This window comes from Oryzias melastigma, linkage group LG15 (genome assembly GCF_002922805.2).
Source record: "Oryzias melastigma strain HK-1 linkage group LG15, ASM292280v2, whole genome shotgun sequence".
NCBI classification, from domain to species: Eukaryota; Metazoa; Chordata; class Actinopteri; order Beloniformes; family Adrianichthyidae; genus Oryzias; species Oryzias melastigma.
The window spans coordinates 11,640,469-11,664,098 of NC_050526.1; the positions used below are offsets into that span (position 1 = coordinate 11,640,469).

Below are 23,630 nucleotides of genomic sequence, written 5' to 3' on the forward strand. Positions count from 1 at the left end.
TTGTGCGCAGAATAGATTTGCTGTGCGCAACGGGCGTGGGAGCAGTGCGCAATTGCGCACGTGCGCAGCTTAGAGGGAACATTGCCTTGGTAATCTATGATATATCACTATTTCTAAAATAAATGTTTGTATTTTCTTCAAAACCTTTTTTTGAACAATTAAAAACACAATATGTTAATTTAATGCTCTTTCCAGCATTAAAATAAAAGTAACAATAAATATGAATGTGTCTTTATGGTAATGCAATACATTTGAAAGTAACTAATAAACAAAGCTCCAGTTAAGAAGCAAAATGGAGAGTATATCAAATGTCCTTCTCACTTCAAAGAACCCCCAAAAAATGTGGAAATAAAATTTCACAATGCTGCATTTCCATTTTTTTTTACATTTTCTGTCTGATAATTTATTTTATATTGAGGAACAATATTAATGTTCAGTCTGTTAATATTATATGACTATTGCTTTTTACAGTGCTGGTATCCATGTTCACCGTAACCTCTTTTTTTATTACATTTTCCTGTCTTTTTCTTTAATAATTAACACTTTAGTCACATGCTCCATGTGTGTACCGCTAGCATACACACCTTTATGAATCAATAACGGCGCTAGATGTTTCTCTGGGACGCTGTGCACCACTCTGCTATAATCTGATTTATTTAGAGCAGAGTTGAAATATCATGATAGTTCGCCATACCGATATTTTGTCCCTGTCTCTGCTAAGTAGATTACTGTCCATCACTTCATAGTTGTCCTTGCAGTCTAATCAGGCTTACTCTTTTTATTTTTTTTATTTTAGCTTACTGAGACAGATTTACACAAACTCAAGAAATTAAATTAAGAAGAAGCATTTTTGACTTACTTATATGTAGTGACTTGCCCTCTTTTAGCTCAATAGCATTTGTTTTTGTATGTTGGACTTTATACCATTTGAAACATTAATAAAGGTAATAGTTTTCCCGAAAAGAGTTGCATGCTTTAAGGGATTTTTATTATTATTATTTTTTATTATCATTTTGGGGTTTCTTCTGGTCCCATAGTCTTATACTAGAACTGTAAATTATGCACTGAATCTAGGTTCAGACTGTTTGGACTTGCAAGAGTAATTTGGCTCTTATTAGCTTAATCTTTACGTGATAGCATAACTAACTGAATAAATGGTTGTTTGTTTAGCTTCTTACATCTTCAAAAGTGCTCTTTTTTTTCCCCGTCAACCTGTCTTATTTTTCTGGTCACGTTGCAGAAGTTGTAGTCAAGGTCCACCATGTCACCTTTTTTCCAGGTGATTCACCTCATGAAAGCCATAGCCAAAGTTACTAGTATGACATAAATATGGGGTAATTCCAGGATAATAAGTGTTTTGGACTAAAATGGTGAATCGGTGCTTAGTTAAAAAACTTGTATTAATTTGTACAGCAACAGTGGTTAAGCAATGCTTGACAGTTTCTTGGAGCGCGATGTCCAACATTGATAAAACTAAATGACTAAGGCCTCAGCATCTTAGTCCTCTGATTCAAGTTCAGAAAGTTCAGTTCTTACAACCCAAAATTGTACTTGGTAGCCTTCAACTTATTAAAGACAACATAAGCCTATTTTATTGCTTTCAGGCTGCAGTTGAGGAGGCATGCTTTATTTTCACCATATCTTGTTTTTTTGTGTGTGTGTCCCAAACTGTTGTCAGTTTGGGGGTGGGTCGTGCCAAAAGATGATATGAACGTATTAATGCTGATGGTGTGCACCAAGTCTCTTGGCAATACATGGGAAAATGAGAATAATACTGTTGTTAAATATTTGACACTAAGCCATTTACATGGTTTCATCATGTGGATTATTGCTTAAAATTACCAGTTTTCTACTGAGTTAAATGGAGCCATGGCTTGTTTTGGTGTGTTAGCTATGATAATTGCTGTCTGCAACAGCAAAGCTTAGCAATTTTGTCCTGCTATGTTTAGTTGTCCTTATAAATCGCAGCAGTTGTTGCATGTAGAGCTGGTTACATATTATAAAATAATTCTTTGTTTTCAAATTAACAAATCTGAATACAACATCCAATAGATGGGGTACAGAGGGGACTCTTAGAATTATGACCTTTACAGTCTGACCTTTCTTAGCCCAAGAATTACATTTCTGCATGTTATTATTATGTAATCAGGAGAGAGTTCTAACATAAATTTTATTGCCATTATTTGGGCTGGGTTTGAAAATGAGTGCCTTTGTGTGATTAATTAATCGTGACCTGTAATTAATTAATACACTTTAACCCTCGTGCTCTCTTATGGGGTCCAGATGACCCCACCCTTACATTGTTGTGCGATCCCTCCATGACAAAGGTAGACAAGATTTAATGTCTGCAATGCATATCAGTGAAGAAAAAAAAATTAGTGCACTGTTGTGGGGTCCAAATGACCCCACTTTTAATGTAGACATGCCTAGGATAGCACAAGGGTTACAATAATTTTTAACCTAACAATTGCTGTAAAAAGCCTCATTTTGAAGCATTTTCATTTAAATTCATGACATTGTGACACAATAAAAGATCAATATACAACTAAAAAAGTGACTTTATGAAGTTAACCTAAATCAACCCAAAATATTGACCGCAAATTTCTCAATAAAACCATAATCCTTGTTGACAAACCTCATTCCACAGTTTATCGTGCCATGCAATCAGCCCTCCACATATCCCATTAATTTATGATAATGAACATCTCGTCTGGCTTTATCTCTTACATAATAGATACTAGCTGCTGCCGTTGTTTTGCCTTATTTCTATAAAGAACTACAAAGTGGTACAATGAGAACGTCAAAGTACAAAGTACAATACTGTTATGTTAGTTTTTAAAAGCTTTTCCCGAGCTCAGTTTTCAGTTATGTGAAAATAGTTTTTTGTTATCAGTATATAATTATCTTACACATAGAAATTAAAGTTATTGTCTGTTGTAAAAAAAAAAAAAAAAAAAAAAAAAAAACTCAAGATAGATTTATAAACTATCGAAACTCATTCCAACATAAAAAAATGACTGTGGTTTTAAAGTTACAAAAAATCTGTAGTCTACTATTTCTTCCAAGGCTCTGTCAAATTCTCATTGTGCGATAAATCAGCAGCAAGTGTGTGTAGATGCATGCATGCACATGTGCCCTGTCTGCTGCAGTTACAGGGAAAGCTTTTGGTCAGGTCTAGACTGGCTCTGTAATACAGTACATACCAGCAGATCAGCTGTGAGCAGATCCCAGGTTCATTTATAGCTGTGGCCTTGTGTGCCTGCATGTCTGCCTGGCAACTCCTAGCTCTTCTGTTCCAGCCTTTCAAGCTCAACCACCTCTCAGACATTTTGGCCCTGTTACATTCTCACCATGTCTAATTACTGGATACACAGTAGTCTGGGATATTGAAATGTAGGACGTGCTTCATGCTTTAGTCGCACTGTGTTAATTCTAGAAGTCTTTGCTGGTTGAAATTCCTTTGCCGTGCGTTTAACTCCGATTTTCTGCTTTTGTCATCAGGTCCAAGTGGCCCCTGTTCATGAAGAAAGTAGGCAACATGTGGAGCAACCTGAAGAGCAGATGCCAAACACTCTTTCACAGCTCAGGACCCAGTGAAAGCAGAGTTGAGGCAGATGCCGTCCACTGTGTGGTGGATCTTGGTGAAGGAAACAGCATAGCTGAGGCTCCAGGACCACGAGCCTCCAGCCCATCGTGGGGCTTCCTCCCAGTGCCGGTGGTATCTACAGGACGGCGTCATCACAACTGTGTGTCAGACATCCCACAGATTGTAGAGATCAGTGTCGACAAGGAGTCTGAGGATGCACGAGGGGGTACAGGGGGTATTCCCCTGGCACGAAGAGACTCCTATTCTCGTCATGCTCCATGGGGGGGCAAGAAAAAGCACTCGTGCTCTACCAAAACCCAGAGCTCTTTGGAGACTGAGAGGCGTTCCGGGCGCTTAAGAGGAAGTGGGAACCGTAGGGACAGACGTTATGGAATCAGTTCCATTCAGGAGATAAATGATTCTGTCGCCGGGGGACGCAGCTTAAACACTCGTTCTTTGCGCCAGCGGCTGAGTGACACGGTTGGGTTGTGCTTACCTTTACCTGCACGCAGACGCTCCCGTTCATCTAAGAATCCCGTTACCTCCAAAAGGAAGATTCACCTGACAGAGCTCATGCTGGAGACCTGTCCCTTCCCTCCAGGTTCCGACCTTGCTCACAAGTGGCACTTGATCAAACAGCACACGGCACCAGTCAGTCCGCATTCTTCCACCACCCTTCTGGATGCCTTTGACCCAACCCACCCTTCACCCGAGGATGAGGAGGAACGTCTACGGGAGCGGCGAAGACTCAGCATCGAGGAAGGTGTGGACCCACCACCTAATGCACAAATTCACACCTTGGAGGCCTCAGTGCCAGGCTCCTCTCTCTACAAACTGGGACCAAAGATGACTCCTGGCATGGGGGAGGCCTCTGGGGAAGGTCGGTCCAGTGGGGCTGGCAGTTCTCTGGGTGCTGTATCATCGGGGACCTGCGGGCAGGTGCTGGGTGCTGCAGCGTCAGCCCAGGACTGTGATTCTGAGGAGGACTCGACCACCTTATGTCTACAAGCCAGGCGGCCCAAGCAGAGGCACGCTTCTGGGGAAGGCCACGTGAGTCGACAGCAACACGGGCCATGGAAGGTTCACACCCAGATAGACTACATCCACTGTCTGGTGCCAGATCTGCTCCCGATTACAGCTCTACCCTGTTACTGGGGAGTCATGGACCGTTATGAGGCTGAGGCCCTGCTGGACGGCAGGCCTGAGGGCACCTTCTTGCTGCGCGACTCAGCCCAGGAAGATTACCTCTTCTCTGTTAGCTTCCGCCGTTACAATAGATCCTTGCACGCACGCATTGAGCAGTGGAACCACAACTTCAGCTTTGATGCTCATGACCCCTGCGTTTTCCATTCTTCCACTGTTACAGGGCTGCTGGAGCACTACAAGGACCCCAGCGCTTGCATGTTTTTTGAGCCGCTGCTTACCGCACCCCTCAACCGGACCTTTCCCTTTTCCCTGCAGCACTTGGCACGAGCCGCCATCTGCTGTTGGACCACTTATGATGGTATAGGCTCTCTGCCTCTGCCCCCTGCCCTTCAGGACTTCCTCAAGGAGTATCACTATAAACAGAAAGTACGAGTTCGATGGCTAGAGAGGGAACCTCCGCTCAAAGTTAAATAGGGTGGACTTCTCCATAGCCGCAGGAGGATTACTGGACCTTTCAAATTCCTCAGTTTCCAGTTAGTCTGATCTGACATGGATTTGTTTCTGGTGGGGTTTGGAATTAGTTATAACAAGCTATACAACTTTAATTCTAATCTTTTGTTTTGGTTATTACTTACATCACAGAAAATACATATTATCTTCAGTGTGACACTGTCTGGCAAGCATGTTTTCAGGTTGTTTTGACAAAGAGGAAAGTCACAAGTGTGAGCACTTGGTGCCTCTTCTCTCCTGTTTCGGGCTACACGCCTGCCTGATCCCACCGTTCCACCCTTCTTGTAGACCTGCCTGCATGCTTCCACTGTTCATACCAAATTACTTTTTGCCAACAAGGCTATGTTGTACAGCTGACTCTTTGCTTGCTTGCTTTTTCCCCCCCTAGCCCTTTACCTTAATTTTTTAAGTACCTAGTTGAGCACCTTTCCATGACAAGATGTGTGTGGGTTCAGAGGGCATCTGTACGTCACAGTGGTTTCATTGATGGAGCTGCATGAGACACATTCATGACTGTTTCAATCAAGGAAAGCATCTTAGGGGTTCGTAGAGTGAAGGACAGCACACGTGGGAAACAAAGGGCTTTACATTAGCCAGTTCCCCCCATAGCAACCATGAGAATTTTAAAAATTATATCTTGAGCAAGCCGATTCCTACAGTTCATGTTTTACAATGGCTGTCTTTCTGTTAACAGCCACAGGCACTTAATGTGTATGTGTGCTGTTCAACATGTCATGGCTCATTTTAGCTTTTTCCATGTGAAATGTGGGTTAGAATTGTTGCTATTTTTTAAAAAAAAACTACGGTGGTTGAAGTGTTATGCTCTCCACTAAGCTGTGATGAAGGCCACTGCTGTTAAACACATTGTAGCCCCGATGGCCAGTTCCTCAATCACTATCTAAGAAACGTCCCTTCTTGACTGAAACTGGTCATGTGAAAGTTTAAATCCAAATCTTTATTTGGGAATCTTCATCACAACAGACACCAGCGGTGGTTCTGTGATAGCTGGCACTGCAGCGTTGGCACTTAATCCTTTGATTCCCGTTGATTGTGAGATAGGGTGTCTTTCTGCTCTCTGCCAGGACACATTTGGAAGTCTGACAGTTTGGATATAACATGGGCCCTGGTGTATTTAGCTTCACCATTTTTGCAACTTTGAGTCCAAGCAGCAGAATATTGATTGTTCCTAAGAGCTTTGAATCTGTTTTCAGACTAAATCACTTCAGGGAGGCCCGTTTCTGCCACCTTTTCCAAGGTAGAGCCCAAACAGCAAACATTCTGTCTAAGTTTCTCTTGTTTTGTGGTCAACCGCTTCATTGTCCGAAGAAGTTGCATGATTGTTTCAACATCCAGCTCAAAACAAAAGGTGCATGAGCTGTAAGCTCACTAACTTATGGTGCACATTTAAAGCTGCAATTAAAGTGGTGCTATGTTGAATTAAAACCTGATCATTGAAGTAGGCTGCACATTAGTTCAATCTATTCCCTCACTAATGCATGCATTAGCCTCTGTGGAGTACTATTAGCTTGTTTGTAGGTTAGTAGGTGGCCATGCTGCTCTAGGCATGATGTCCAGCTCACATGCAGAGGATCTTTCCAGCAACTTGACACATGGCTGTAATAAGAGGCCAAGAAAATTCCTCTGATGACAAAGCCCAGCCTGGTGTAGAACTGGTTGATGGGTTGGAGTGTTTGAACTTGGAGTCGGTTGGGGAATAAATAGTTAAACACAACTAGAATTACATGGACGCAGAGTGGTTTTCCTAATAATTGGTGTTAAGTTATCAAAAAGCAAATTTAAAGAAATGAATTGAAAACATTTGTTTCATAAATCTCATACTTTCCTGAAAAGTCTTGAGTCTGTGAACAGGTTAACTGAAGGCCTTTTGCCCTGTCAGACTCGTTCAGCTTTAGCTTACCTTAAAACAGGTAAAAATATAAAACCATCTCTTACAAACAGGTTTCCTCATGCATGTTTTCCACTGAAATTCCCTTAGTTTCCAGAATAATCGTTTTTCAGGAATCACACCCATCATTCACTGGGTTTGTTGGCAGCATCGGCTGATGGCATAGCCCCATCAGTCAGTCATAAAGTATCTTTGCCACGCCGAGGCATGCGTTCGCTGGGTACTAAAAGAGTTTCTATGACCGGCTCTGCTCACATGTGCCCACATCCCTGACATCCCTGTGATGTGGAGGTGACTTGGTTGCCATGAAACGTCTAGCCCGTTTGCCCTGCACTCGCAGAGCTGCAGCCAGACCATCTGGAGTTGTTGGTTTGGCAGGAGCGTGCTCAAAGGCAGCAAGGGCTTTCATGAGGAGAAAAAAAAGCACTTTAATTGTGTCTCTGTTCTACAGGTGCAGTCTGAAAGTATGGTTACGTCGGGGTGTTTGTTTTTGTTTGCCCTTTACTCCAGCGTATTGAGCAGAAGTCTTTAGGCAAACTGAAGTCATGCTGGATTCACCACGTGACTGTTGCCTTTTAAAGAGAGCTTCTTGCCGCTGGAACAGACAAACATCTGGAAATGGCCGACTGTCCGCATACTTGACAGGCTTGGATGTTTGTCATGAGTGTTACCAAAAGCAAAGAGGGATGCCAGCCGCTTGGAATGAGTCTTCTCTTTAGGTGCTGTAGATGGTGTGGATGGAGTTTTCTCGGTCTCGCTGCAGACGCTGTGCATGTTTGTGTTAGCTTATGGATAGAGCCACATGAGGGGGAGGGGGGGTTCCCATGGGAGGGGGAGCAGAGTCTAGTGTGAGGGGTGAATACAGTGACTCCAATGAACAATGCCTCTCTGCCCCCCATTCCATCCCCCTCATTCTCAGGCAGGCCCGTTGCAAAGGAGAGTCGGCAGACCCTCGCGACCCCGTTTTCCCCATGGGAAATATCTGACATTAACAGTAGCACATGTTTGCCATATAACCTGTAGATTTAGACAAAATAAACATTGTATGTATGTATGTATGTATGTATGACGTATGTTGAATTTATGTTCTAGCTTGACGAAAAGACTTTATTCTCTCGTGGTGCATAAACTGTCTGGGACACTCATTTTTGCACACACACTATCAGCTCTTCTTCTGACACCTGCACTACCCTGAGGATTTACACCACCCCCCTTCACACACACACACACACACACACTGAAAGGATGTTGGACCACCTTCAGCCAGCACCGCCTTTCTTTTTATTTTTCCCTTCAAGAACAGGAAGAGTTCACATTTTGTTCAGAAACGCCATTTGACTGTCATCGGTACCACATTGTTCCGCTGCACTGTTGGCAGGAAACCACTGGGTCTGGAGGAAGACTGCCTGAAATCGTTGGCTGTCCCATTTAAAGCATCCTTGAACCCCACCCCCCTCTCTCTCTGGTACGACTTTTGGTTTCAGATCCTTTCAAAAGAACAAAAAAAATATTTTTTTTTAATTTCCCATATATATTTTAAAAGCTGGGCTGAGTGCTATATGCAAACAGAAAAGATGTGTGAAAGTTCCTTTCATTATTACTTCTCCCTAATATGCAAAGGCGTGTAGTTGAACGATTGTTGCAATCCTCTGTCACTTTAATGCTTTATGTGCACACCGGTTGCTGTGGATGTGGGTGCCGAGGCAACGGGACTTGACATTGATGGGAACTAATGGTCGTGGCTCTGCAGCATCGCAGTGTTCCCAGACCGCCTTACACGTTCGGGTCCATCACAAAAGCCCTGTAAAATGAGGTGTGTGTGTGTGGGGGGGGCTCAGGCTGACGTGCTGTCATTGGGCGGATATCACTGTTCTGGTTTTCCTCAGCTTCTCCTGATGTGTTTTCTCTCTTCTTCTTCTGCTGTCAGATTGGACTGGGCACGTGTAAATGGCATTATCATGTTCATGTTTCACTCTGTTCTGTGTATCTGTTTAACCAATCAAGAGAGAGGACAAAACAACCCTGTTTTCCAATATAACCTGTTCATTTTTAAGTCGTATCATGCAACACTTGTAGCTGTCACTCTTGGTGCTTGGCTTATGCTTCATTGTCTTAATATTCCAAATAAAATTCTTTTAAGTGTAATCTCCACTGGTCTTTGTGAGAATATTTTACGTGTGACAATCTCAGCATCTCTTCATCCAGGGTTACTTTATCAGTTCTGTTATCAGAATATTATCCACTGTGATTCTGATCATCTCATACCTCCAAAATCAAAACCTTTGTTCCCCGTTGTAGCTACAATGACTTGCTAACCATATTCTAAAAGAATGTCTTGAAATATCTGATCATATTTAGAAAACTCCATCAGAATGGAGCAGAGCAAGGAGCTTGTGGCTTCCCGTAGTAGTATCTACTGCACAACCACAAGCTATTTCAAACACCATTTTTTCATCCGCCCCTGATTCACGAAGATTTGAATAAGAAATGCTCAGAAATGCAATTTTAACCCTAATGTTCTTTAAGTCCTCCATCAGTAAAATACTACAAGACCATGTAAATAACACCATTTTCATTGGAGTAGGTCTTAAACAGGTCGGGTTGGGGTGTGGTTATGACTGCAGCTCACCTCTCCTTCAGGTTATATGGGTAAGATTCAAATATCAAATTTTGTGACTACTAATAGGACTTGAACTTAGCTAAACTATCAGCTGATGATTCTCCCATGTTTCCTTCCAGATCTTCTCACATCTTTTCTCGAAATTACCTTATTCGTGCTGAAGCAAACGGAAAAGTGTGTTTATGTAGTCTGTGAGGATGTGAAGTCAATATTATATTTACAGGCATGTCAATACTTTTCTGATATGCCAAATTAGCCATAAAAAATATGGACTCAGATTATCTTTGTGGTCATATTGTAGTCATATTTTGGATAATAAGTGGAAGTTAATGATTTACAATAAGTTAAAGATGTTATTGACAGTGCGTTCCCTTTTTCGTCTTAATTTAATGAAACATATAAAAGTTCCGGGCTGCCCGATGGCGCAGTGGTTAGCGCTCTTGCCTCACAGCGAGAAGGCCCCGGTTCGACTCCAGGCTGGGACCTTTCTGTGTGGAGTTTGCATGTTCTCCCCGTGCATGCGTGGGTTTTCACCGGGGACTCCGGCTTCCTCCCACCGTCCAAAAAACATGCCTCATAGGTTAATTGGTGACTCTAAATTGCCCCTAGGTGTGAATGTGAGAGTGAATGTGTGTGTGATTGAGGCCCTGAGACAGACTGGAGACCTGTCCAGGGTGTACCCCACCTTCGCCCATCAGCAGCCAGGATAGGCTCCGGCACCCCCGCGACCCCGAAAGGGAGGAAGCGGTCTGGAAGATGAATGAATGAATGAATGAATATAAAAGTTCCCTTCGAACGCCTGGATAACTCAGTTGGGTATAGGCCTGGCGCACAGGAAGCCTGGGTTTGCTTCTCAGGGAGTGCAATGAGCTTCGTCCAGTGTGGGTCTTTAGACTAGGCCCTTTACGCTACAGTAGTCACAAGGTGACCCAAGTCTGGGCTTCCCTGTGCCAGTCCCCAGCCATGATAAAATACAGGGTTGTGTCAAGCACCTGGCATAATTCTCTGCCAAAGTTTCACTGATGCGTACAGGTTGCGATGGGGTGTGCCAAAGGTGAGCAACGTAGAAGTCAAAAGGTGAACATGGTAGAAGTTCTCTTTGAAAACCGAGCATGTCTGTAGCAAGTATTTCCACCATGTGGTCTAATGACAGCTTGAGATTGATGTCTCGAGCTCCTCATCATTCTTGGGATGACGGAGGCAACACATTCGACTACCACAAGTGACACATGCGGTTCTGTCAGATCTCCTAGGAGTGAGGTCCGATCATCCAGTCTCTGTTCAGCGGGTCCCAGATGAGCTCTATAGGCTTCAGGTGGGAGGTAATTGCTGGCCAGACCATATAAGAAACTCCCACTTCCTGAAGTTTATCCAAAGCAGTTCTGGTATCATGTGGTGGAGCATTGTTTTTCATGAACAGAAAGTTGGGGGTGTGCTGTTGGAATTGGGGGATGATGGTGGTTTTATGTCTCTGAGGTAAGAACTGGGTCATCTACAATAACCACATCAGTTTTGAGCTGATTGGTGATACCTGCCCAGACTGTCCACCAAAGGGAACCCTGGGGGACCATGTTGATGTGTGCATATGATGTCTTCACCATCAATGACCATCATTTCTGTGCAAGGTGGTCTGACACTCATCAGTAAAAAGGACAGTAGACCATTGCTGTATTGTCCAGGTCCAACTTTTCTATAAGAAAATACTTTATTATAGGAAACACAATGCATACCTAATGCATGGTTGTGATTTTATACAAATTGGCACACAAACTAATATTTATAAAAACTGCGTGGTCAGTGTTTATAAACGGGTCAGTGGGAAGCGAATACCATGGCCCCAGAGCAGCGAGGTCCGGGCGCCGTCCACTTTAAAGCATGCAACGACCGGGACTTATTATCAAGCCGGAGCCGGTCTCGACGCACCGGCGCGAGGTAAATTCACCTGGCGGGGGACGGCAACACTGGGCTGGGGGGTCTCGTTCTACAAGTGGATCCCCTATCTAGCCTGTATTGGGTCACCAGGGAGTCAGTTTTCCGTACGACCCATCTCCCTCGTCCGCCTGCTGGACAGGGATTCGCCACTGGACTCTTCCCTCTTCACTCACCACTACTGAGGGAATCCTGGTTAGTTTATTTTTCTCCGCTTCGTAATCTGCTTACCAGCGGGTGGTCTTGTCTGCTCTGAGGTCTAACACACATACAAATACCATGGCCATCCTCCCTAAAACAAAAAAGATAGGTGGTCCTGCCAGAGAACATAGAAATAGTGTTTAATCTCAATCTGTCATTGGTTTGAATAGGCTACTAGATCAGCCTAAATGTTCACTGTTGAGAGTAAACTCACTCAGACCTTGTTAAAATTGTTTCTATAAGTTCTCCTTTATCAGTTGTCAGCAATGATTTAGTTGTGAAAAGTCACATTCTTGTTTTTCCAGCTCTGCTTGTACAATTGTGACACAGCAATAAACGGGCATCTGTACCATTCCACTATGGCGTCCAAATTTGCGTACACAACAAGCTAGCATGCCATCTCAAGAGAAATATAACTCATTGATAACACGCTACACATTGGCCACATTAGTGTATTCACAATACTTGTAACTCCCAACACGTAAAAACAACACATTCCGACGCCGCTACACGTTAGCTGCACTACAGTATTCAAAATCAACAAACCTTGTTTGTAATTTGTGTAAAAAAAAAAAAAAACTAACTCGCACAGCTAAAACAAACGTCACTCCAACTACGCTAACTCCACACCTTGTTGGTAACATAAAAAAAAAAAAAACCCAACACAGACAGAGCATTCTCCATAACACCCAACCTTGCTTGAAACTCACAAAATGTTTTGACAGAGTGCTGTGTACCTCTCAAAATCACTTTGATGTCACTCTGGGGGGAAAAAATTGAGGCTTTTAAGTGTACCTTGTAGTTTGGAAAGTAGTGTGCTCTCAGTAGTACTGGGCTTTGTGCTTTACTTCAATACTTTGTACCGAGAGTTTTAGTTGTCCTCATTGTAGATATGATTGGTGAGCCAACAAGCTTCATGACTCCACTTAAACTGTGGAAAAAACATGCAATTATCTGACACTGACGGCCTGTAATTCAGACCAGCGCTGAAATGAGAATGTTCCTGTTGCTGCGACATGGAAACAAATTATCCAGAGTATTATTCTGAACATGGATCTGAGTGTTTAAATCCTCTTTTAATAGTCACAGATGATATTTTTTAAAATAAAATTCATCTGAAGTTTTGTAAAAGGAATTGAGAATTATTAATAGCTGCACCTCAAATAACTTACAGGCTGCTTGTCCAGCCGTTAGACATCTTCAAGCTGTCCGAGCGCGTCTTTGTGGTTTTTCTCCCCCATAGCCCCCTGCAGCCTCCTAACTATGTTCCCTGCAGCATAGCAGACTGACACAACCAAGCTTCCTGGAACTTCACAGTTGAGTATTTGTTCATTTGAAATGGAGTATAAATAGCATGTGGGTTATCAGTTTCAAGTTAGCTGCCCAAGGCTTTTGAATAATTGATGCTCACCCAGGAGGAGAGGGATGTTAAGGTCAAGCTACCACGCAGGGCAGAGAACTTTCTGCAAGCTCAGGGACGACGAACCGAGCTGAGAAACAAACTCAGGACAGCTGCAGCTCACGCAGGCCAAACTCATGCCCATCCAAAACAAACCAAGCAACACATCCCCAAGAATTTAAAGCTGGATGTGGGTCAGCAGGAGGAGGATGGAGGAGCTTATCAGCAGGGCGAGCGCTGCAGATTTCATCTCGGTGTGGTCCTGTCAATTGAGTCTGAGGGTTCTCCTTATCAGTGCAGCGTGCTTGCTGTGGTTGGCACATGGAGCTGCCGCACACAGTTTCTGTTGGCAGGAGCATCAAGAGACGAGCAAGAGTGGGAACCATCAAGATATCACACTTTTTCACTCCAGAGATTCTTTCATGTTTTGATGTCATTTGGAGGGAAAATGGGTTCCCACATTAATTCAGGTCTTATGTGGTCAGACTCTCAAACTCTTGAGCACCATGGCTTCACGTACAATCAACCCTCTGTGTTTCATTTATTGCGGGAAAATGCAAAACCTTTTGATGTAGCAATACTGTGATATTTCGGGGAAATGTATTCACTCCCTTTCATGCTAGGGCTGTAAAATCCCACCCTCATTAAGAAACAGAATCCAGCACTCCATTGGTTGAACACAAAGACAGGAAAGTCGGCTAAAAAGCTTCCAATCTAATCTAGAAAGTTGGACAACATGGTTTCAATAATACTGCTTTGTTGAACTGGTCTAGCGTGCGGGCCACAATAGTAGCAACAGTATACACATCCAAGAAGGAACTTCAAAGGATTCTCAAAAACGCTCTTTTAAACTTGTATAGTTATTTTTTGACTCGTTGGGACTAATTGTGTACATAAAAATGCAGGGAAGTATGCAAAAATAATGACATTTATCATTTGAAATTGACTAAATTGGTGTGGCACAACTAAATGAATTTTGTTAAGGATCAGACTCAAGTTTATGTGCTACTCCTAGATACTGCAAGAAATCTCTCAAATGAGTTCCAGTTGTCTCAAAGCCTTCTCCAACAGTCCTCCACTTAGTTTATAGGGAGTCAAACTGTGAATAATCAACAGCAACTTTTTTAAGGTTTGCAAAATGTCAAACTAAGGCCAAATCCGAATCAATCAATCTTTATTTACAAAACGTTTTTCATTCACTAAGGCAGCTCAAAGCGGCGTACGAAAACCAATAAAACCAAATAATTTAAAAACATGAAAGACATTCAAAAAACAGTCATGTGCACGAATTTCTCATACCTTCACACCACGTCAACCCCGCCCACCACGCACCCAACATATACACACATTCATCCTAACATCGACCTAGCCCCAGCTCCCAAACTTCTGTCATAAACCTCTACCTTTCATTTGAAAACATAAAATGTGGAAGACTAACTGTGTAAACAAGCCATGGTGCATAACCCTGACTATCCCAGTCGATGTTAGCACTGTGACAATCCCCTACCCCTCCAATTGTAGGGGTAGAGGTGTATGAAATTGTTTTTTTAAGGGTAACCCGTAAGAACTTTTCGTTGCGTATTCCTCCGCCATGAGGGTGAGATGTGTCGCACAGGAAGAGAAATGTAAGTAATGTTTTTTTTGTTTGTTTTAGTACGACTATTTAAAGTTATTAAACTAATTTTGTCCTGTATTTCAGAGCACTGGAAGCTATGCGCTAATGCAGATGACCGGTGAATAATGACACCATCAAGTGGAAGTGTCCAAATTTGAAGACACTATTTTTCCATAACTCTCCATTGGGAGGGCTAAATGTAGGGAGAATTTGATGGTCCTGCACGACATGATGTCAACCACAAACTTATTTTAGCTCAAACTTTTCCAGGGCCTTTAGTAAAAAGTAGTTAAGTGCACTACAAGTTTATTTAGTGTAAACTAAAAACGAGGTGGTTTACTCAAAGGGAAACCAAACCCTAAATCAACTTTTATTGGTTGTTGACCTCTATAAATGGGGCTTTAAAAGTGCTGTCTATAGGTGACTGACAAATTTTGGACAAATTAAAATAAAATAGTTTAATTCCTGAAAATATTGTCAAAAAGACGTCTGTGTGTGCTGCCCCCTACAGGTCAAATCGAGGTATTACAGTTGAATTTTGTTATTGGTCAAACCATGTAAGTCCCCTGTTTGGTGACCCTTGAAAGTTTACTATTGATATACAATCTATGTATTGTAAACTTAAAATTTTCCAAATTATTCTAAAGAAGTATTCAGTCAATCATATACAACTACATGTACATAGTCTATTGTATACTTGCTATACTTATACTTAAGCATGTTTAGTGAGCTAAACTTCAAGCTTACGATCTCACAATTTTGCTGTGTTGTTTCAAAGGAAAATTATTTTTCACTTAGTGCGGTCACATGACTCTTAAATATTTTTAACCCCTTGGTGTCTGTCCCTTTGGCTCAAATTCTCTAGGAATGGATTTGCATTTGTTATTCCTAACTCGTCATAAATGGACGTATGGTTGGGGCCCCCTCTGCGTCACTTTTTGATGTTTTGGGTGTCCCCCTAACCCGTCATTTTTGACATGCTGGCTGTTCCCATAAAAAAAGGGGTCCCCAACCCTGACAGCAAACTGGTACCGGACCGAGGGCCGCTTGCTACCGGGCCACAGACTGGGAAAAAATGCATACGCTTATCTCAGGATGTGGATGTGTACTCTAACTATAGCCTAGTACCATACAGTATCCATATCCATTAATGGAAACAGCCAGCACGTCAAAAAACCACAAGTTGGGGACACCTAAAACATCAAATAGTGGCTCCAAACCTTACGTCTATAAGCTACACGATGAGTTGGGAGTAAGAAGGTGTAGCCAGAACACCGGAAATGAATGTACCACTAATTCTAAAACTCTTTCCTCAGCTTACAACGAAAAACTCACGCTGCCTTTTGATTATGATTATTCGCACACGTTTGAATATTGCTTTGCTTTAAAATTATTCATATGCGAATGATAAACTTTGTTATTTAGAAAAGTCCTCTTTGAAATCCACTCGTCCATTCATTTTCTAAAAACTAGCTTAGTCCTTTAACGGTTACGGGGTTGCTGGAGCCTATCCTACTCTACAATCCTCTACTGTTGGATACGGCGGGGTACATCCTGGATGGGTCACCAGTTCATCACAGTGTCACACACACTTTTACACCTGGGGACAATTTAGAATCACAAATTGATTTATGATGCATGTATTCGGAGTAAGCTAGAGGGCAACCCCCAAATGTAAGGGGAGAACATGCAAACTCAACACTGAATGGTCCCACTGGATTAAAAATAGTATTTTCTCACTGTGAGGTGAAACCATTGACCATATATGAGAACTGGACTGAGTGTAGCATCAACCATAGAGAATATCCTTCTTCCAACTCCAACGAAAGGAAGTCAATTCGGTTGCCATTTCTTCACGATATGAAGGTCTCTATGTTTTGGAACCAGCGTGTACTTCCTATTTGGAATGCCAGTGGGGAGGGGTCACTCAGTCCAGTTCTCAAATACAGTCAATGGGTAACAGTGCTGCCGTGCAACTCTTCTTTTAAATTATATAACACAAAAAGTTTCCGAATAGATTTATACCTGTCTGCTTTTTTACTCTTTTCTATAGTTCTTGGAAGAATCCCATTGAAAGGTAAATGGCGAATACTTTTATATCGCTTTTCTACCTTCATCGAAGGCCCAAAGTGCTTCACAGTCACAGACCCATTTATTCATAAATGGTGGCTCCACTGCCCAACACTGGCGCCGACCTTCCACCAGAGGCAATGTGGGGTTCAGTGTTTTGCCCAAAGACACTTAGACACATAGGCGGGCAAGGTGGGAAATGATCCTGCAATCTTCCGATCAGGAGTCACCACTGCACCACAGTGGCACCACTAGTGTTTGGTGAACTTTCCTGGCTCCAGTTGTTTTTATTTAGTTTGCACACAACATTACAGTTTTCTGGCTCTCAAGACTTTTTCATCTGCATTTAGAAAATATCTTCATATTTTTTGTGTGAAAATCTTCTTTTAGACTTTCTGGTATTCTTTTAAACTATTTAATCTTCTTATTTCCTTCACTTTTGAGCCCACATTTCCCATCTCTGCAAAGCCTTGGAGCTCAGCTCAGATACTAACTCACCACATGTCTCCCTTCACATTATAAACACGCAAAGTGCAGCAGTGCAGGCCATAGGAAGAGGAGGCAGAAGACTTGGACAGGCAGCGAGGAGGAGAGCGCTTCTGCAGCTCTGGAGTCCTGCCAGGTCTGTCGCAGCAAAGTGAGCGCTGCCCTCCAGGTAACCTTTCCCAGCTGCACATGCACAGACAGGCGCGCGCTCACACAAGGCACGTATCCATATCAGATCATAGCAGAAATATATCCGTCCAGCAGTATTTTACACCCACTGCAGAGCTCAGCTTCCAGGCTGGGCCTGGCTCCTCTTCCACCGAATGAGCAACAAGCTCCAACGCTGAGGTGAGGAGTCCAGGCAACTGCTCTGGATCTCTAGTGTTTGTTCACTTTTATAGCCTGTGACTCAAACTTTAAGCAATCAGGGATTTCTACTTTATTTTTCCTAAAGTTTTCCCAAACCTCCCGGTGAGTTAGATTCTGTTTTGCCCTCCAAATGATGACCAGGCTCTGCTTCATCTCATTATGCTGTAACACAACGTTCATCTAAACCACAGCCAACCTGCTTCTCCAACGCCCTTTCCCTGACTTTTCCCCCTTTTTTTTGTTCTTTGGCAGAGAGACTGGAAAATATCAGTGGGCATGTCCTGCTAATTCATCTGTCTTTTTTCTCATCCCTCCTCCTGCCTTCTAGATCCTATCTCAGCCTCCCTCTGCGTGCGTATATGAGCAGGACACGCACAGACGTTCAGCCTTTTCCCTGCAAACCGACGGCCTTTATTATGTCTTGGCCTCTGTCCTTTTTTTCCCCTCTTTTCCATGTTTTCTTCTCTCCTCTTCCCCTTCTGAGCGGTGTATCATTGCTGCTTGGCTGGCCTCTGCATAAACCCTCCCCAGCTCTCCGAAGTCTTATCCTCGTCCTCCCCAAACTTCTCCTCTCACTGGCATCAGGCGACAGATCCATGAAGGTGTTTACAGAGTTCTAAGGAATTCCTTCCCCTTCACTCCTTCCCTTCCGTTTCTGGACTTGACCTGTCTGTTTCCGATGTGGTGGAGAAGTGATGGGGCGGGGGATGGAGCAGCAGCCTCTGCGGTTGCTGGTGCACCATTATGGAGGCAGAAGGGCAGCTGAGTGATGGATTCTGTGGTGGAATTACAGGATGTGTGGTCAGGCTGTACTTTCTCATAGTCAGGCATTGCCTTGCTCATTGGCATTGGGAATACTGGTCAGTCTGTAATTAATCTAATTATAACAGGATCCTGTGTTCCGTGTGTTTCTGAACTTTGCAGCAGAGGTTTGGAGAAAAAGTGGGCAGCAAAACCACCATCCCAGTGATTTCTTTACCATGCTAGACTCACCTGACCCAGGTAAGCAGCACAGGGTGAGACTCTGGGGCCTGAAATACTTTTGGTTTACTCCACAGAGCAAAACATCCACACCAAAAAAAGTCATTTTCAAACAAGTTAAAAAAAATGTAGAAAACAGAATTTTTTTTCTTCATTATTTGGGAAACATCTGGCAAAATAACCAATAAAATTTGTCTTGGTAAGATTTCTTAAACCGATATGTGATGTCCTGCCCTTTTAGGACAAAATAAACCTTAAAATTGTCATGAAAACTCATATTTATGTATATTGCTTTGGTAATATGTCTTAAAACAAGTTCAATAAAATAGTTTTTCATCTTTAAAGTTGGTACATCATGCATGCTGGTAATACTTCCCCTAAATATATCCTATTTAAGTCCAACTATCCTTATTTCTAGACCATAATCATTTTAAAATAAGTCAAGAATTAACCCTTTACACTGGAGCTCTAGTGTTCATGTTCTTTGATTTACTGTAACTTTTCAGTCTTTAACACGATCAACGTCATTCAAGCCGCTTTTCTCCTTCAGAAGCTGCTGGAATGATTGTGTTAAAGGTTGAAAAGTTACAGTATAAACTTAAAATCTCATTAGCTGTTACGCACCAGAGTGTGCGAAACTTGTTCTCTGCATTTGACTCATCCCCTGGGGGAGTGGTGAGCTGCAGACACAGCCGCGCTCAGGAACCATTTGGTGGTTTAACCTCCCTGATCCAACCCCTCATTGCTGAGTGTAGGTATGTTAAAAACTATGTGTTTAAGCATCACCGACGACGCCTCAGGTGTTATAAGATAAATTTGCCTTTAAAATATGTAAATTAAGGGTCAAATAAAACATTAGTGGTGAGCATGTTGGAGATTTTGTTTCAAATAAGGCATTTTCAAGATCAAATGATTATCTTTAATTAAATCTCAATGAAAAGGTACTATTAGGATAGTTTTGTTTTGTTTTTAACTGTAATAATATGTTTAAATTAGAAACTGAAGCCCATTTCAAATGAGTCATTTCTTCCCTCCACTACATTTAGCCCTCCAAACAGAGTTATGGAGAAATAGTGTCTCTGAATTCTGATGTCATCAATAGTCGCCGGCCAGCTAGCGTTAGCGCGGCGCTTCCAGTGCTTGAATATACATAACAATAGCGGTTTTATAACTTTAAAAATGCTACAACAAAAAGTCATTACTTACATTTAAATGTAAACATCTGTGCTTCAGAGCTCATGGCATGGCGCAACACAGGACCCCCTCCTGATGGAGGTCTCTGTATCCCTTCGCTTGGAGAGTTGACCCTTTGAAAAGTACATTTAAAGTCCCACTCCGACCATCTCTTGATCGATTATAAAAGCGTTTTCTAAACCATAGAATCTGCAGAGCTGAGTTGGTTGCGGACTTTTGGCGGAGCATCCATTCTCCCCCTTCCTGTCACCCATTACTGAGAGCTCTCTGTTCACAAGCTTATAGCTGCTGCAGAAAAAATGGAAACTTCACTATTAGCTCTGCCATTGGCGTGGCCGTAAATGCAGACAGAGGCAGTCCAGCCGCCTGGTTGCCCGGGGCAACGTCTCCTGCGCGCTTGGGCCATCGTGCACTGCGGACACATTCTCAGCACACAAGAAAGTGCAGTGCACAAACTTTCATGCAACCAGACTGAGCGACCACCAAATGTGCCAGGGCGGTGACTGACCGATGTCAAAAAATCGTCCGGTTAATGTTGAATGTTAACTTTTTCTTAAAATCTCAGCGGTTGCTGCACACCATGTAAAAATATGACTGCTGCTGTCTGATTACAAGTGCCACCTGACGGCCAAAACTTGCATTTAGGTCGCCGCATGGTGGCATGTTGGTATAAGTGACCACAGTACAGACCCAGACCCGTCATGGCTGCATAGTTGGGTGGTAGTGTGGAGGGTTTTGTCCAAGGACCCACATCGTATTAAACGGAGCCTGGTCTCACATGCGCCAGCCGTTGTTGATACAGTTTGGAAACCAAGAGTCAGGAGAAAGGAAAATGAAAAACAACTTTAGAGGTTTGAGTTTAGTCATTCTTCTGATTAGCCTGAAAGTCTAAGACATTTATTGTGATTTTATAAGGTTATCAGAGACTTTGTGTTCATAATCAGGTTTGAAATTAAACAAAGTCAGCACTAAAATAGGGTTGATTACATTAAAATGATTCACTCTGCTGTCTTCCCTCGATTTCCTTAGAAAATGTGAAATTAGTCAAGGTCATCTGATCGGTTAACCTTATCAAAACTGTGGAAAATGTTTTACGTATCCAGTAGATCTTCACTACAAATGTATTTTTATTTAAACTGATGGGAACCAATGTCTAAACGATGAAGAAATCCTGCAATAACAAAAGAATGTCAGAAAAAAAATGGAGGGGCACAGAGAGGGACCAAGTTTGTTCTGCGGTTTCCTTCTGGAGTTCACTTTCCCAGAAGAGTGATTCAGCTCGCGTTGACCACAGAGAAGCCCGGAGGCGTTCCCTCTGCGCTGCAGGGTCTCCTCCTGCGCCGCTGAGTTCTGGTGTCGTCGGGTTTTTGAGGAGGTTTGGTTGAACTGTCCTTCACCCGTCCGTGTTCCCCGACAGCAGTTGACACTGCTGAGGACCATGTCAGAACCCGACCAGGCCGGCGTGTGCACTTCTGGCAGCTCTGCACATGAGTCACTGGGTGGTGTTTACATGCTCCTGCTTTTGTCTGGCAGCTCCATCTCTCTGTGAATAAAACCACAATATATGAGCCTCTGTGGTTCTGAAGGTTCTTTTTACTGGTGCAAATGTGCTCGTTCTGCCCAGAAAGCCTCTCAGAACATTAGAAGGCAAATGCACTGCTCAGCTTTGATTCTTAAATAAATATGGTTGGTAAAGAGGACTACAGCAGGAGGGATTCTCAAACCGAAGACCTCGAAATTATCTTATAGAAAATCCACAGAATCAAACCGACATGATTAATTCGCTGCCTAGAAGACACAAAAGTATTTTGAAGTTTCTTCTCTTCTCTGTAGAAATGTCTTTGAAAATAACAGCTTTTGACTTTGGAGAAGATGAGAGTGTGATGAGCCCCATCACATAAAAACATCCTAAATGTCTTAAATGAAACAAAGTAACATTTCAGATGTAAAATCTCAGGAAACAAACCGTTCTGCCGGCGCAGCTGCGGACAAACTTAACAGCGTTGTTAAAGTGTGGAATTCGGGGCTTCATGGTGCAGGCATCTCCTGCACACGATGCAGTCAGCACGATGAGGTCATCGGCAGAGGAGAGTGGGCGTCGGCTTGGCGATGACAAACCAGCAGCACTGCATCTGTAATTGAAGCTGTTCTTAGTGAGACAGAAGAATCACTGAATGAAACCTGACAGAGAAACTCACTCTTTCCATCCAGGAAGTAACGAGTGTTGAATTGGAGCACATTTTTGCTTCTGATTGAGCAGATCCCACACTTTTTTTTTTTCTTTTGTTGACTATGTATGTTTTATATTGTTCATTCTTGTTTGTTTGTTTGTCTCGAGTATTGCACTAAATATTGTACTGACATTGTGTTTAAATAATAATAAAAAAAAAGTCTATGTAATGCTACGCCTCGAATACAACTGCCGGCAGCAGTCAGGCGACCATTAGGCGTGCAGAATTTTTATATATCCCAGAGCTACCGCATGACCTCCACCAGAGACTCCCACTGTGCAACCTCAAAATGTGCCCGAGCGACCACTGACCAATGTCAGCTTTTAGAGAATAGTTGTCCAGTCACCGTACAATTTAAACTTTTTCTTAAAGAGCAGGTAAAACAATTTTAAGACCTTTTTTTCATATTAAAAATACCACAGCGTGGCCACCTGCTGAATTTGCTGAAAAACTTGCATCCAGATTGCTGCGCGGTGGCATTCTGGGATATATGTTGGGCTATAATCAAATTCATTACCTACTCTATATAGTGCACCATATGGTTTGCTTCACCATTTTGTATTGCTGTCTGTATCTACAATTCCAAAATCCAGTGCACTAGGAATCTCCCTGAAATCTTTGTGAAAAACAGGAATGCATTGATGCTCACTACAATAGCTAATATAGACCACAATGCATTGTGGTCTATATTTTTGCAAAAAAAAAAAATTATATACATTTAATTTTTAAATAAAGTATCTATATTTTCATAGTCAGAAGACAAGGAGTCACACATAAACATTGTGAAATGTTCATATTGATTCGATTGTCACTTTGTGAAATCTGTGAAGTCACATCTGGTGTTTTGAAAAATGAAAGTAAAGCAGTGACCGTCGTGTCGAATTACTTATGAAATCCAGGGGCACTATATAGTCCTGAACTATATACTGTAGTTTTTTAGTAGTTAGGGGTTAGGGTGGGAATTCAGACATAGCACTAGGCTTCCATGTTTAAAACACACGTTCATGCGTAGCTGCCCAAGTTTCTATGACGTACTAAACTTGCGACCAGTGAACCCATGTTAAAAGTTAAGGAAAGTTGAAGTTTAACCAATCAGTCACTCGGACCGGGTAGTTACATATGATGGTGTTCTTTTAATTAGTGGAAGTGCCAACTGTTTAAAAATTCATCATGGAGAAGAAAAAATAATCACATATGTGCCAGATGGAATTATATAACACAAAGTCTTTCACATGTTGGAACAGTGAACAGTGAAATTCATGAGATTTGCACCACTTAGTCATTTTGCACCAAGCCTCTTCCAAATGTAGATGGCAGACATGAGATAGTAAAGAAGAAGAAGTCGCTCTTTAGCACTATTCTTAGGATAGGATAGAATTCTCAGGAT

At 42.5% G+C, this 23,630-nt stretch overlaps 1 protein-coding gene across 1 annotated transcript in view; it reads left to right on the forward strand.

Annotated features, from left to right (window-relative positions):
* The window catches only part of socs5b (suppressor of cytokine signaling 5b), a 25,540-nt gene extending 16,247 nt beyond the window's left edge, over positions 1 to 9,293 (forward strand). The window contains exon 2 of the mRNA XM_024297138.2: positions 3,502 to 9,293. Coding sequence (XP_024152906.1) covers positions 3,521 to 5,206 — 1,686 coding nt within the window. The 5' untranslated portion in view covers positions 3,502 to 3,520 and the 3' untranslated portion in view covers positions 5,207 to 9,293. The remainder of the gene's footprint in view (positions 1 to 3,501) is intronic.
* The last annotated feature ends 14,337 nt before the right edge of the window (positions 9,294 to 23,630 follow it).